We start from the raw sequence: 15,605 nt of genomic DNA, 5'->3' as shown, positions 1-15,605 counted from the left end.
TGCCCCCTCCAGTCTAGCTACACTGGTCTCCCTGCTATTTGAACATGCCGAGCCCACTCCCTGCCTCAGAGCCCTCATATTCTGTCCTCTAAGCTTTGCCAATTTTCTCAGATAGCTGCATGCTAAATTCCCTCACTTCCCTCAGGCCTCTGCCCAGAGTCACCTTAACAAAAAACTTGCTGTATTTTTTCTAAAATACCGTCTACCCCCATTTCTCTCTCATTACCATGCTTTACTTTTCTTCCTACTAATGATTACAACTTGAGATATTTGATACTTTTTGCTAACCCATTATTGATCATTTCCCTATTAATATAAGTTTCAGTAAGAATAAAATCTTCATGCATTTAGTCATCCCTGTGTCCCAATCTCCTAGAAAAAATGCCTGGTATATAGTAGGTGTTCAACAAATACACATAGAATGCACTCATCCAGGTGTGTTATCTTCAAGTGAAGAGAGTGGTTTTCAGATGTGGTTGTCTAATTAATATGATCAAAACCAAGTGTAAGCAACTGGGAGAGGTACACATGGAGATCATCAGATGTGTGTTTGTTTATTACCAGAGACCACCGTGGGATTCACAGATATTTTCAGGTTGTCGTTCGATGCCAAATCATTTGCAAAGCTATAGGTGAAACGAAACATCTGCCTTTAATTTCTTTGGCATGTCCTTATCCTTGGGGACTCAGTGTGTTTATCTGTGAAACGGGCAATTGGAGATGTGGTTACTGTTTTGCTAATTCATAGGCTACAGGATGCTGGAAGGAGACAGTACAGCTAGGGGGATCAACCACATGAGGCCTGGAGCTCGACTGCCTGTGTTTGAATCTTGCCTCTGTTCCTCACAGGCCATGTGACCTCCAGTAACTTACTCAGTTTCCTCATTTGTAAAGTGGAAATAATAAAAGGCATTTATTTCAAAGAGTAATTATGAGGATTATATAAGATAATACATGTAGAATATGGTCTGGCACATCATAAGTGCTCAACATATGTTAGCTATTAAACTTGAGATGTTCTGAGGGGTCATTGCTATTAATGTCTTTTAGGGGCAATAAGCTATCCTAGAATATAAGATGATATGGAACTTTTTAAAGTGTGATAATAATATTGTGATTAGGTAGGAGAATGCCCTTATTTTTAGGAGATACATGCTGAAGTACTTAAGAATAAACCCTCACTTACTTTCTAATAATCTAGCCAACTATATCTCTATGTTTCTGTATCTATCCGGCAAATGTGACAAAATGCTAACAATTGGTGAAGCCAAGGGGATAGTACAGTTTACTGTACTAACCTTTCAAAGTTTCTGTATGTTTGAAAATTTTAAAATAAAAAAAGAACCCTAGAAATAGTCTAGTGAAGTTCAATACTCAGTTTACAGAAAGAAGACCAGATGTGACGTGTTTGCTTAAGGTCGTACTGCCTGAGCCAGGACTCAGGTCTCCTGGCTAACTGCGTCTGTTAACCCTCAGGCAACTGTGAGCTGCAGAGGAATATTCCCAGCTTTCTCTCAGAGACCAAGGCGGGTATATGAGGGTATAAAAGGGCACCTGTGTTGGTGCTTCCTTTTTGTTTATTATGCAAATAGATAGGTCATCTGGTTGGAAGGTGGGATGTTGGAAAATGTGAAAGAGGCACCAGAGCCAGACCTGCTTAAAGAGTGGGCATACCAGTTTGGCGTCATCTGCTCGTGATTTTTAAGTGGTGGTGATGGGGTGTGTGTGCAAACTCTGGGATTTCAGAGGAGAGAGGGAAGACTAAGGGTTGGGGTCAGAGCCAGGAAAAGCAGCAAGGAGAGAGTCTGGAGTTTGGCTTCAGTCTGGAGTTCCCTGAAAGAAGGGACCCCAGGGTATTTCTGGGGATGAAACAAGGGCACATATTTAAAGGAAGGAAACTAGTATCTGTGGTCTGCAGCATCCTCCTCTAGCTGCCAGGTTTCATGGCAGTGAAAAGGACAGAGGGGATAGGAAGGGATGCACACGCAAGCCTCGAGAGGGGGCCACAGAGAAGAAACATAAGAGAGAAAAGAGAACAAAAACGAGGCAGCCAGGGCCATGGTTGGGGCGGGGTTGGGAAGAGGGGAGTTGGAAGGGTAAAGACAGCCGCACCTGGGGGCCCGCGAACGAGTCCAGGACCGTCAGCCTTGGCGAGCTGGAATGTCTTGCCCCAGAATGGTCCTACCTCTCTTTCCTCCGAGTCTGGAAGCCCTGGGAGGCCTCGGTAGTGAGCGCAGAGCTCCTGGCGCTCTTATTAGGGGGAAGGACAGGCAGGAGAGGCGGGGCCTCCGGGCCCGGCGGGAGCGGAGCCTCCGGCCGCGGGCGGGGCTCCTCTCCGGCGGGCGGGCGCCGGAGTCTGGGGGCCTCCGCTTCCCCCTCCCTATCTGCGGAGGTGCCTGGCCCCTCCTCCCCCTTCCCCGCCGCCCCCACGCCCGCCGCCGCTGTCAAAGATAACCAGGCCGTTGCCTGCAGGAGCAGCGGCAACTAGCGATCGGGCCCTGAAGAGCCTCGGGTGCGGCCTCGCCTCTCCGGCCCGGCGCCCTCATCAGCACCGCGGACAGCACAGTGATCGTCTCCAGGACCTAGGCGCCCGCCGGCCCACCCGCCCAGAGGCACTTCGGTCCGCGACGTCCGCATCAGCACCGCGGACAGCGCCCGGGCCCCGGTCTGGTCGCTGTCAGCCCACCTGCTCCCGGAGTCAGCCGAGCCAACATCCCTCCTCGACGGGCCCCGCAGCGGGCTCGGAGCAGTCAGCGCCCCCGGAACATGGCCACTGAGGTAGGGGGCGAGCACCGGCCTGCAGTCAATGCCTGACTGACTGCTGTGGAAAGAGATGCTTCTAGGGGCGGGAAAGGGTGGAATGGGGTTGGATGAGGGGGCTGGGGTAGGATGGGATGGGGCGGTTTTCCGATCAGGTCCGGAGGGAGGGCGCAGAGGGGAGGTGGAGTGGCAGGGTGGAAGAAAGGGGCTCCTCACTGGAGCTTATTTGACCCCTGGCGTGTCAATCTTCCTCATCTGAGTCCCGAAGCTGTCTGCACCACTTGTTGGCATTAGTGCCAGGGTTGCTCTGGGGCTTCAGCTGGGATTTCCCCTTCTCAAGGACTGCAAGTCCTGAAACCACTTCCCTAGAGGGTTGGAGACCAGCCTGAGCCTGTTTTAGGGAGGGAAGGCAGCTGGCTGCTGTTGCTATGCGATGCAGCCATCTAGCTTCTGATTCCAAAAGTCTGGCAGAGAGATGACAGACCTACCTTCACATCCGCATTTCCTCCACGGAGGCGGGGCATGGGGGACAGGAGGGGACAAAGAATCCTCAGGTCAAAACCCCAAATAGTTGGTTTTAATGACCTGCCTGCACCAGTTCAATTTTGCATATGACCCTTTCTCACTTCTTCACCTCTTTTGAGTTCCCTGTACCAGAAGATCGCGTTTCTCTTGTGTGTGGTGGGAGGAGCTGCCTTCTTCAGGGTGTGCCTATAGGTGTGTCACCTTCAAGGGGCTTGAAAGCTGAACCAAGGACCTATTGACTGAGGACAGGATCTGTGTCTAGTTCTTAAGAGATTAGGAATTACCTTCTCTACCCCCTCATTTTGCAAGGGAAACGGGGCTCTTTATATTCCCACTTTATAAGCGGTAGAACTAATACATCACGAAGAGGATCTATTTAATAGTCACAGCATGTCAGCACCAGAGCTGGAAGTTTCTTCTTTGAATTTGGGAGTGGAACCCAGGACACCAGATCTCCCCTGTTCTGACGTTGACTTTTTTTGGTGGTGTTTCCTCATTTCCAGCCCAGCTGGAACACAAGCCCAGGGGACAGCAAAGGCTTTTGAATGATGCTGGGCAGTGCCTCTGGGCATCCTGCTGATCAGTGCGACATCAGAGCCAAGTGTTGCTGTTGTTATTCTTCTGTTGTTGCCACCATGGAATGAGATGCAGTTGCTTGACATCACTCAGCTTTCTGACAAGGCACAGGGTTAAGTAGGAGAGCTCGTCACCTAGGACCCAGTGAGGGGCAAGTCCTGAGCAGGCTCATGAAGCTTGGTTTCTAGGGTGGAGGTATGCAGAGTGCTCAGAGAGTGCCAAAGATACTGAGAAGAGGCGGGGGGAGAGCAAAGGAGAGATGCCAAGGAGCTGGTCGCCTTCCAGACAAGGCTGCCAGACTGCAGTAGAGAGGCTGCTGCTGTTGGGCAGGAAGGGGAAAGTTCAGCCACTCAGGCACAGTTGGGCCAGCAGTGTGGGCATAGAAGGTGTCCACATCTATGATGAGATCTGACAGATTCCAAGAGGCCTGTTTGTCCCAGCAAACCTCCCTCTCCATTCTGCTATGGTGCACAGATTCCAACCAGCAGGCTTACATCTCTCGGTGGAGGCAGTGTTTCCAGGTGGCTGCTGTTAGCCTGGGAGAGGCTCTGCTCATAACGCTTCTGTGAACATAGCATTTTCTTGTGTACAGAGTGCTATCACATGCATGATCTCCTTTGAGCTTTAAAGCAACGCTGTGAAGTGGGCGAGGGTGGTGTCATTATCCCCAATTAACAGATGAGACAACTGAGGCTCAGAAGCTTGCCTAATCCCTGTGAAGGAGCCAAGGAAAGCATCATTATCCCATTTTACAGATGATGCAACTGGAGTGCTGAGACTTATCCAAGAAAATATGGCTTAAAAAGTGGCAGAGCCAGGAGAACTTGAGCCTTCTGCCTCCATGGCCAGTAATTTTTTTTTTGCATACAGTGTGTACAGTTAGTCAGCTGTGTTGCCCAATAGACAGAAGAGGACTAGGGGTCTTTTGATAGTGAAGGATGCAAAGGAGTTCGGGAAGGGCTGGAGTGTGGGGACTCAGGTACTCTGAATGACCTGGCTGGTTCAGCTTGAGGGCAGAGGGAAGGAGGCATGCCCAGAAGGCAGAGAGGCTGAGGACAAACATTGCCCGTTTCCCGGTTGGTCCTTGGCTATACTCTGATGATGGCACTGAGGGAGGAAGCCTTAGTTCTGCCAAGGCACAGGACGTCCACATTATCTGGGCTGCAGAGTGAGTCATTTTCCCCAGGCTGTTTTTACTGTTAGGATTGAGTTAAGATTACCAGGAAAAACCTGTTGGGAGAAAGAAAACCTCATGCCAAGCTCCTAGGGCCATTCCCTTAGGATTCTGAATGGGAAGTCCCCAGCTCCAGTGGAAGATGTTTTGAGAAGAGAAGGGGGAGAAAGAGAGGGAGGGAGGGAGGGAGAAGGAGGTAGGGAGAGAGGGATGGAGAGGGAAGAAGAAACAGAAGGAGAGAACTGAGAAAGACTGGATATCCTTGGACCCCTGGATGGAAGGCATGGAGACTGGATCTTTTCTACTCCCTAATTTCTGTTTAGGAGTGGGCATTAGGGGAGGGGTGTGTGTGTGAGAACCCCAGAGGAGGGTAAAGCCTCTTGAGCTGTACACTGACCTATTTAGAAAGCTGCAATGAGCCCATTTCCTCCGTGACAAACCTCTGTGAATGTGTGTCATGGGATCAGGGCCTGCCCTGGAAACCAGTCCAAATGGCCAAGGACAACTGGGAAATGCCTGGCTGGGAGGAACTTCTCCAAGTGGTGAAGTTTGGCCTCTAAGAGGTTTTAAAATGCACCCAAGTAGCACTAGGGGCTTCCCTGGTGGCTCAGTGGTAAAGAATCCACCTGCCAGGGGAGAAGACATGAGTTTGATCCCTGGATCGGGAAGACCCCCTGAAGAAGGAAATGGCAACCCACTCCAGTATACTTTCTTGGGAAATCCCTATGAACAGAGGAGTCTGGTGGGCTACAGTCCATGGGGTTGCTAAGAATCCAACACAATTTAGAGATTAACCAATAACAACAAAGTAGCATTATCTAAGAGGGGCATTGAAGGTTTGATCTCTGAGGCATGGAATTAACAAGCAGCAGACAATGGGGTTGCACAGAGTCAGACATGACTGACGTGACTTAGCAGCAGCAGCAGGCAACGGGCTGGGGCTCTGGTGCGGTCTGAGAAGGAAGGAGGCCCTGTGCCCAGGTTTCCATCCTGAGGCCCAACCTGCTGCCTGTGATTCACCATCCTCACTCCTCCTCCACACCCCAGCCAGAGAGCATGGTGTTGGCTCATCATCTGAGTCTTCTGATTCTTGAGTCGAGTCTCAGATATGTCCTTGGGAATTAGCTGGTTTTTAATGAGGATGGAGATGTGGGCCAGCTGGGGCCTCCGCCTGGGAGTGCTCACCTGCTCTGCAGTGTTCGCTCCGTTGCTCCTTGGAGTCCTCCACGTTGACTCTGTCAGGTGCACAGACCCTAGATATGAGGCCAGGGGTACCCACTCCCCTGGCAGCCTCCTCTTCCTGACACACTACAGTTTGAAAATTGGTGCCTGCAGATCTTTCTGCTGACTTTCTTTCTTCTTCATGCAATGCCTCTTGGTCCTGTCTTTACTCAGGTGCCAGCAGCTGGGGGATGGTGATAAGAGAGAGGGGAGAGTTCAGGAAGGGGAAAGGCACATTTAGGAAACCCCAGGAATGCTGCCCAGGGGTGGAGAGCATCGTGCATCTGTGGATCTTGACTGAAAACTCCTGTCAGCTTTTTGAAAGCTAAGTAGCTGGCAAGTGGCTTGGGCTCTGGTTCTAGCTCTGGTGCAAAGGGCCCCACCCTGGGATTTTAGTTCAGAGGTCCTAAGTTGGCAGCTTTAGGAATGAATCTAGTTTACAGATGTGCCTTATTTGGTCTGCTCAGTGCTTATAAATTAAAAAAAATTCATTGGAAACATTAAAAAAATCTAGATATCTGATATTAAGGAAATCTGAATTTATGGCTTCTCTTAAAAAATCAGAATTGTGGCAACCTGGGCACATATACTCACATGGCAACAATGAGCTGCTTTCTTGAGACAGCACATGAGTTCTCTAATTAGTCACAGTCCCCAATACTTTGGCTACCTGATGTGAAGAGCCAACTCATTAGAAAACCCTGATGCTAGGAAAAATTGAAAGCAGGAGGAGAAGGGGATGACAGAGGACCAGATGTTTGGATGGCATCACTGACTCAATGGACATGAGTTTGAGCAAGCTCCAGGAGATGGTGAAGGACAGGGAAGCCTGGCGTGCTGCAGTCCATGGGGTCGCAGAGTTGGACACGACTGAGCAACTGAACAACAACTACCTGACTCACTTACATGCTTAGTCCCTGAAAACATTTGCATTCCTAATCCCTGATAAGGCCTTTAGAATGTCAGAGCTGGCAAGGGCTTTAGTGATGATGTAGTTCCAGCTTCTCAGTTTCAAGTTGAAGACACAGAAGCCCAGAGATGGGAAGACTTCCCCAGAATCCTGTGGCCAGGACTGGCAGGCCTGTTTCCTGCTCCTTGGCCAGTGGGTTATCTACCCACTAGGGCTTTATGGCACTTCACAACCAAGCCACCATGGATGGAGAGGCAGGAGACTCTGCCTTACCCTAGATCCTACTCTTCACTAAGTGCAGATGGCTTTATGATATGTGTGCTCTGAGTAGATCTGGGGAACTAGGGCTCTGGCATATAAAGTGTGTCTGATACCACCTTCTAGTAACCCCTCAAGACCCCCACAAGCACTCTCCAGGTAGGGAAGAAGATCCCTAGTCACCCAGAGCCAGGATAGTATTCTCAGGCTCAGGATACCCTTGGGTTTGGAAAGGGTACTGACCCTTTTTGCTCTGGCTACTTGTGGATAAATGCCAAAAAGAAATGGGAATGTATTATGCCAGGTAGTGCCCTGAAATCTTAAATGCTGTAATAAAATAGAGCTTTGTTTCTTGCTCAGGCCTGTGTTCCTGATCAGTCGGTGGCTCTCCTCCAAGCAGTGATTCAGGGACCCAGGTTCCCTTCAGCCTGTGGTTCCGCTATCTTCAACACATGGCTCCCTTGGTTTCTGTGGACAGGGCAAGATCACAGAGGAGGGGTGGTCTTTACATGACGTTCATCATTCCCACTCACATTCTATTCAGTCATATGGCCACACTTAACTGAAAAGGAGGCTGAGAACTAATCTAGCTGTGTGCCTAAGAGGAAGGCGTCAACAGCTTCTTGTCTAGAGTCAATAGCCCACCAGTCACTAGAGACATACAACCCTCATGGTAGCACATGGTGCGTTTGGGCATAGACAAAGGGGGATATTGGAAGGGAGGAAGCTGAGCTCATTTCAGAATGACTGAAGCACTGTTCTTTCCCTTTCTATTCTCACCATAATTTTTCCTAACTTAGACCCACTTTAGTTTTCCCCTGAACTATTGCAAAGATAGTCATCCCTCCAACTGGCCCCCTACCCCAGTCATGCCCGCTTCAGGGCACCACACGCGAAGCTGCCAGAATGACCCTTCTGGGGCCAGGGGACTCCATCTTCAAGGTTGACAGGCTCATGTAGTTGGTTTAGAAGGGTGGAGGAAGGTCACAGGCCCTCCTTTTCTTTTGAAAACACAACCATGTGAAACCTTACCTAAACAGAGCAGATGCACTGATGAACTTATTTATGTTACCAAAGCATTCTTTACTTTTCAAAGTTATCATAGGATCCTGCTAAAAGTCAAGGGACTCTCAGTTAAAACCTCGATTAGGGGAATCAAGGATGATTAAGACTATAGGAGCACTTGTACATTATTTCATCTGATCACAATACTGTGGGATCACACTCTTAAACAGAGCAAAACTCATGTGGATTTAGGAAAATCTCATTTGCAGTCTCTGCTTTTGCACCATCCCAGGCCCTGGATCTGCTCCTACTACCATACTGACAACCTTTTTCTTGTAACTTATTCTTCCCCAGTTCTTAAGCAAGTGTAAGTATCTTCTATCAGAAATCATCCCCTCCAGTAGAAACTTGTCAAGCCCTTTGCGATCTACCCCTTGCCTCCTCTATACTCTCTTCATCTACTGCTTTTATCTGACCTGCAAACCAGTCCATTCTTGCTGAAATCTGCCTCCAGTCATTGCAGCAGAACTTGTTCTCCGCTGCCTCTCTCACTTTGCACAGGCTTCTCCCTCTGGGTTGCCTTTTCTTCCCCCCAGCCCCCAACCCCCCTGCCAACCCGCTACTACTGGTAGTTCCTGTACGACTCCGCACAGACCTCAGGAAGCCTTTTCTGAGCAAGCCTTTCTGGGTAAGATGCTACTTCTCTGTAGCATTTATCACAGTCTGATTCATTATATATTTACTTGTCTTCCTCCCTGGAGCTCACGACTGTCTTTTGCTCAGCATCCCCAGAGCCTGGCAATAGTAGGGACTCAATAAATGAAAGCCGAGTGACTGAATGGATTCACCTTAATTACACAGGATGAACTGGCTGTGTTCAGTCTGCCTCTGGGGCTCCACGTAGTTCTAATGTCTGACATATTTCACCCAGTGGGTTGCTTGTCTCAAATGTGGGTGATGGAGGCTAGAAGTGCAAGAAAGAAGCTCTGTTCTTCTGTGGAACTGAGCCCACTCCCCCCAGACTCTACAGTCCACGTCAATACCAAGTCCTCAGGTGTGGACAAGGGACCAAAGTCCCTCCACTCCTTCCTGCCCGGGCAGGAGACTTCTTCAGTTTCGGAAGATCTGCTCCTAGGTCTTCCACAGATTTCTCTGGGGAGTTTTGGTGTCTGTGGGCCCCCTTCATTCCTGTGATGAGAAGTGCTGCACATGGAAATGATCTGTGGTGTCTCTGACCTGGGTCATAACTTGGCCTGAACCCCAATCTCCCTCTGAGCTCATGGGTACATCCTGTCTTCCTCTGCCCCACGTGCTCTGCTTCCCCAGTAAAGTGCTGTCAGCCCCACTTGAGGCATCAGTCTGATTCAGTGCTGGGGTCTCCAAGACAAGGCCTGACAAGTTGTGAATGTTTGAAACTTGCTGAATGAATGAAAAAGTGAAAGGCCCTACCATGGGCATGCATGCGTGTGTGTGTGTGTGTGTGTGTGTGTGTGTGTGTGTGTGTGTGAGTGTGTGTGTGTATGAAGGAGAGAGACCAAGAGAGAGGAGGATCTGGGCGAGCCACCAGGAAATGTTTTCCTTACATTACAGTTTGTTCCTGGCTCTGTTGGTGGTTCCAGAACCTCTCATTTTGGCTCAACTTTGGCCCTGCTTCAGGCTTTTTCAGGATATTTCTGGGATAGCTGGAGGCATCCTCTGGGGTAATCTTGACAGGCCTGCTTCCCATGGCCTTCCTTGAACACTTGTAGGGTGGACAACTTGTCCTGGTTTCCTGAAAACTTTCCTGATTTTAGCTATGAAAGGCCCATACCCTAATAAACCACTCAGCCTTGGACAAACCTAGAAGGAAGATCACCTTGAGTTCATGTCTCCTGATCAATTCCCAAGGTCCACAATCTGCAGGAGCTCCGACGAAGTGCCTCACTGGCCACCAAGGTCTTTATCCAGAGAGACTACAGCGATGGGACCATCTGCCAGTTCCAGACGAAGTTCCCCCCAGAGTTGGACAGTCGGGTAAGGATGTCTTTGCCTAAACTTGGGACACAGACCATGATGGAACTGAGGGGCTTATTAGAATATTTATCTTTTTCTAGGATAAAAATAGTATAGGAAACAACTTGCTCAGCTACTTCGTGCGGAAGAACTAAAGCATTTTGCCTCACTGTCACCTCCTAGAAAGTTAGAGCTGAAAAAAAAATTCAGAGATTTTCTAGTTCAGTGGTTCTCAAATTTCAGAGAATTACCTAGGGAGCTTGTCAAACAAACACGAATTCCTGAGTCTTATTGGATAATATCAGGTGTCATCAGAGGTGCTGACTCAGCTGCAGGATTAGGTGCAGGAATCTCTTTTTAGAAGCACTTCTCAACTCCAGCTGTGCATTAGAAATTCCTGGGGAGCTTAAAAGAATCCTGATGCTCAGACAACACCCAAGATCAATCAAATCAGAGTGTCTGGGGCTGGGGCCCAGGCATCAGCATTGCTTTAAATTTCCACAGATGGTTCCAATGTACAGCTGGGCTGAAGATCTTAATTTTCAACGAGAAAGCCCCAGGGGATACGGCGTCGGGTGATTATGGATCCCACTTTGAGAATCTCTGATCTCCTAGTGCGGTGCTGATCATGACTGGCTGCCCATTAGAACCACCTGGGAGCTTTTGAAAAAAAAACTGCAGGTGTCAGCTTGGGTAAACTAGGACAGTGGTGGTCTTTGCTGCTCTGACCCACCCTCCCCCTTCCCAGACCGTTTGAATCAGAATCTTTTGGAGGCAAGACCTGGGTGTGCCTACGTTTTAAAATCTCCTCAAGAGATTGCACCAGAATTGAGAACCTCTAAGCCCTTGAACCAAAACTGTGGCCTGTGCACAGGCAACATCCTGTCTCTTGGAAACAGCATCTCAGGCTCCACCCTGGATCTACTGACTCATAATCTGCATTTTAAGATCCCGAAGTTATTCATACATGCATTAAAGTTGGAGAAGCATTGCTCTAGTTCATCCTCTCCTTTAAGAGAGAAAGCTCAGGGCCAGGAAGAGGAAGTGATGTACCAAACTGAGTGGCAGAAGAGCCTTGACGTCCGACTCTGCTTTTTCACAGGACTTTTGTTTCCTTAGGGACACAGTTGCATCCATAGTGGATATAGATAGAACCGGGTGCTCAGGTTGATCAGAGTCCTGGCAGGGAGAGCATAGAGACCTGATCCACTGCAGAAAATGTTCACCTCTTGGATTTCATGAGAGTTTTCTGTTTTCAAGTGAGGACAGGTCTTCATTATGTTTCCATTTTATAGATGTGGAAACAGGCTAGAGTAGTTAAATCATTAGCTCAAGGTCACGCAGTTAGTTGATAGCCAAGTCTGGACTGGACCCCCAGTCTCCTGACTTCCTGTCAAGTGCTCCACGGGCACCTCTCTGATCTTGCCTGTGTGCCCCCAACCCCCACATTGGTGAGGCCCCACCATGGCAACCACACTCCAGGGAGGCTGACCTGGGTCTGACTTCCTGTCTCTCTCTCCCTCCAGATTGAGCGGCAGCTCTTTGAGGAGACCGTGAAGACCCTCAACAGCTTCTACGCGGAGGCTGAGAAGATTGGGGGCAGCTCTTACCTCGAGGGCTGCCTGGCCTGTGCCACGGCCTACTTCATCTTCCTCTGCATGGAGACCCACTATGAGAAGGTGGCTACTCCCCCACAGCCCCACGTTCCCTCCCCGCTGGGGCTCCGGTGCCTCAGCCTCAGCCTCAATGGGCCCCTCTCCTCGCAGGTTCTTAAGAAGATCTCCCGCTACATCCAGGAGCAGAATGAGAAGGTCTTTGCCCCCCGAGGCCTCCTGCTCACAGACCCCGTGGAGCGTGGGATGAGAGTTGTATCCTTTCTGGCTGTTCCATTTGAAGGCACCCGGCTGCAGCCAGCGGGAGCCCCGGGGAGGCTGCCAGGAAGTTGGACCACCCTAGGAGACTCTGCTCAGGGATTTCTTAGGGTTCCCCATATCCCTGATCATTGACCTTCCTCTCCCACCATAAGTTAGTGCTATTTGTAAATTTTAGGCTTTGCTTTTATTGAGCTGCATTTAATCAGTGCGTGTGTGCGTGCTAAGTCACTTCAGTCCTCTCCGACTCTTTGCAACCCTATGTACTGCTGTAGCCCACCAGGCTCCTCTGTCCAAGGGATTCTCCAGGCAAGCATACTGGAGTGGGTTGCCATGCCCTTCTCCAGGGGTTCTTCCCGACCCAGGGATTGAACCTGCATCTCTCATATCTCCTGCATTGGCAGGCGGGTTCTTTACCACTAGTGCCACCTGGGAAGCCTGCATTTAAGCAGTGGTTAATACCAATACATGCCAGATGTCACAGTAAGTGCTTTGAAAATATGAATTCCTGTACTTCTCATAAGACCTCTGTAAAATGGGTAATTCTTCTTACTGCCCTTGTAGTGGACCCTGACTCAGAGCCGCCCAGCCAGCGACTACCAGAGCCGAGATCTGAGCCCAGGCCCACTCTTCACTGCCCTTGCATTTAACCCTCACTGAAGCCTACGCGGTAGGTCCCTTGTACCCCTTTCACAGATGAGAAGATGGAGGTCTTAGTGGGAGACTGGCCCTCAAGCGTGTTATAGGTCTACCCACTCCTCCTGATCAAGGTAAACATACATCCCTCCACCCCCCACCCCCAGTCAGCAGCAGATAGTAGAATTCTTAAAAATAACATTTGCTGGTAAAGAAAACACAAATCCCAGGGAATCTCATGCTTACAAAACCCAAGGAGAGGCGCTTTGTGTCATCAAGTCTTTACTAGGTGCCAGGTATTGTGTTTAGTCCTTTACATGCTTTATTTCATTTAATTCTTGCAATAACTCCAAGATTCTATTATTATCCCCATTTTACAGATCAGATAAAGGATGGTTACAAGTGAGGTGATCGGTCAAAAGTCGCATAGCTGAGATTGGGTATGGGGAGATTTGAACTCAGGACAGCCAAGTCCTCACACTTTCCTGGTCAATCACACCCGCTACAGGGCACATTGGGTACATCGCGTGCTGGGATACAAAGATTAGACCCGCTAGAATGTAAGCGCGGGGTCCTGGATGTGCGCAGGCGCCTCTGAGCTGAGCCAGCGCAGGTGAGAGGAGGGGTTTGCTCTCAGGCATCCGCGTCCTGCCTGTCTGGGAAGCAGCAGCAGCTCGGGCTCGCGCTTCCCTGCTGACCTCCATCAGCCGGTTCCCTTCAGTTTGCACCCCTCCTTAACGCCCGCGCAGATCGAGATCTCCATCTATGAGGACCGGTGCAGCAGCGGCAGCTCGAGCAGCGGCAGCAGCAGCGGCAGCGGCAGCAGCAGTGGCGGGGGCGGCGGGGCGGGGGGCCGGTGACTGGCCGAGAGTCCCTGCAGGGAGGTGTACGGCTGGACTGAGGGCCTCGCAGACCTGAGGCGGCTGCGCTACCAGAGCACCCGCTTCTGATTCTCTGGGCCCACCCTGCTGCCCAGGGCGGGAAGGAGGGTGACCCGCCCAGTGTCGCCCTCGGGCCATCAGCCGGCGCGCCCCTTGCCCACTGGCAGGACGGTCCACTTCCTGACTTGGCTTTTATCCGACGGGGCTGGTCTGGGTCACACAGAGGCAGGTCTTCCACCGGGGGTGGGGGTGGGGACAACACTAATTGGACAAACCCCTTTCTTCTGCAGCTCCCCTCCCAACACCCCCTGAAAAGGATCCAAGCCTGTCAAATAGAGAATTCCCATCCTGCATGGTACTTCACTCCAAATCCCACAGCCACCAGGACCCCCTTCCTCGGGGTCCCACGCCCCAAGGCTGTCTCCCAGTGTGTGTGCTTTCTGATGCCACCACAGGGCCTCTGCCCGTCTGTGATCCTGCCTCCACTGACTCCAGGTCTGGGGAGAAGGGAGTGGTCAGCCCCCTCCTGACCTCTTCTGGACCCCTGGCATCCCTGTCCTCCACCCAGAGCCTGGAGGTCATCTTGGACTCTCTCAGAAGTGTCCAGCTTTGCAGGCCAGGTGCTGGTGGAGGTGGGGCACATGACCTGGGCTCTGGAAGGTTGTATGGGGGTCCGGAGAAGTGCTTCATGGAGAGATGTAGCCCTGGGGGGCTTGAACCTCCAAAACGGGAGCCAACTTCCCGAGATTAGAACGTGCCTGTGTGTGAGAATGAGTGTGTGTGCATGCAGGCACGTGTGTATGTGCACATATGTGCGTGCCCCATGTGTACAAATGCACCTGTGTGTAGGTATGTGTGAGGACAGGTGTGTGCATGAGTGCACTGTGAGTGCATGTGTGTGACTGCACACATGTGCATACAGGTGTGTGAATGCACTTGTATGTTGCCCTTGGCTACTGGGCCGAAGTCCACCCCTCTCTGCATCTTGTCTTGTCTTTGTGTGCCGTGGTCTGGCTGCTTCCCTGGGCGGGGCCAGCCTGTCCGCTTGTAAATAAATGTCCTAACATCCTTTGTCTCTTGCTTGGCTCCCAGCTTGGCTCTTCTTCCTGGTCTCTTCCCCACTGGCAAGTTTCTCCCCACCTTCTGACTGTACTGTGTACATTCTAACGAAAGTGCTGGGGTTCTAGGAGAGTGGAGCCAACCTTCCAGGGCCTTCTGTGCCCCGCTTCAGGTCCCCCATAATAAGGCAACAGGGCCATGGGCACTGTGTACTCAAGGGGTCTCCAAGGCTGTGTGAGACGTCCTTGGAAGGTCAAAGGGGCTTCCAATCTGCAGGGGAAGAGGAAATTTCTTTCTTGAAAGAGGGGTGTCCAGCCGGTGAGGCCCTGACTGCTGAGGCCCAGCAGCCCCTCCCTGGTGTCTGGAGATGGAGAGAAGCAGGCTGCCTGTCTTGGCCGGCAGGAGGTGCTAGAGGGGATATGAGAGACCAGTTACTGCTGGTGGCTTTCTTTTGGATGCAGGAGGAGTATATAGGAAAGGTTCAGAGAGCCGGAGAGGGCGGCCCAGTCCCTGCGCCTCAGTGGGTCCTGGTCCAAGTGTTCCCTGGGTGAGCTGCAGCCCACTGATCTCCACCACAGTCCCCTTCCCGCTGAACCTGGCCTGTGCCCACCCTGGCCCACCGTGGGGCTGGGGCCGACCTGTGGGGTGAACGATGCATCTCCCGTGGGATGGCTGGGCGCTGGCCATGCGGTGACCTTTCATTATTTCTTTTTCCAATAAAAGGACTTGCCCAGCTC

At 50.9% G+C, this 15,605-nt stretch overlaps 1 protein-coding gene across 1 annotated transcript; it reads left to right on the top strand.

Moving 5' to 3' along the window:
- GOLGA7B (golgin A7 family member B) lies at positions 2,372-15,605 on the top strand. The gene is made up of 5 exons (XM_018041585.1): positions 2,372-2,778; positions 10,317-10,442; positions 11,948-12,100; positions 12,188-12,289; positions 13,678-15,605. The coding sequence occupies exons 1-5, from the start codon at positions 2,767-2,769 to the stop codon at positions 13,786-13,788; spliced, it is 504 nt and encodes a 167-aa protein (XP_017897074.1). The 5' UTR covers positions 2,372-2,766; the 3' UTR covers positions 13,789-15,605.

This window comes from Capra hircus, chromosome 26, assembly GCF_001704415.2.
Source record: "Capra hircus breed San Clemente chromosome 26, ASM170441v1, whole genome shotgun sequence".
In the NCBI taxonomy this organism is placed as follows: Eukaryota; Metazoa; Chordata; class Mammalia; order Artiodactyla; family Bovidae; genus Capra; species Capra hircus.
This window is presented reverse-complemented; position numbering and strand designations above follow the sequence as displayed.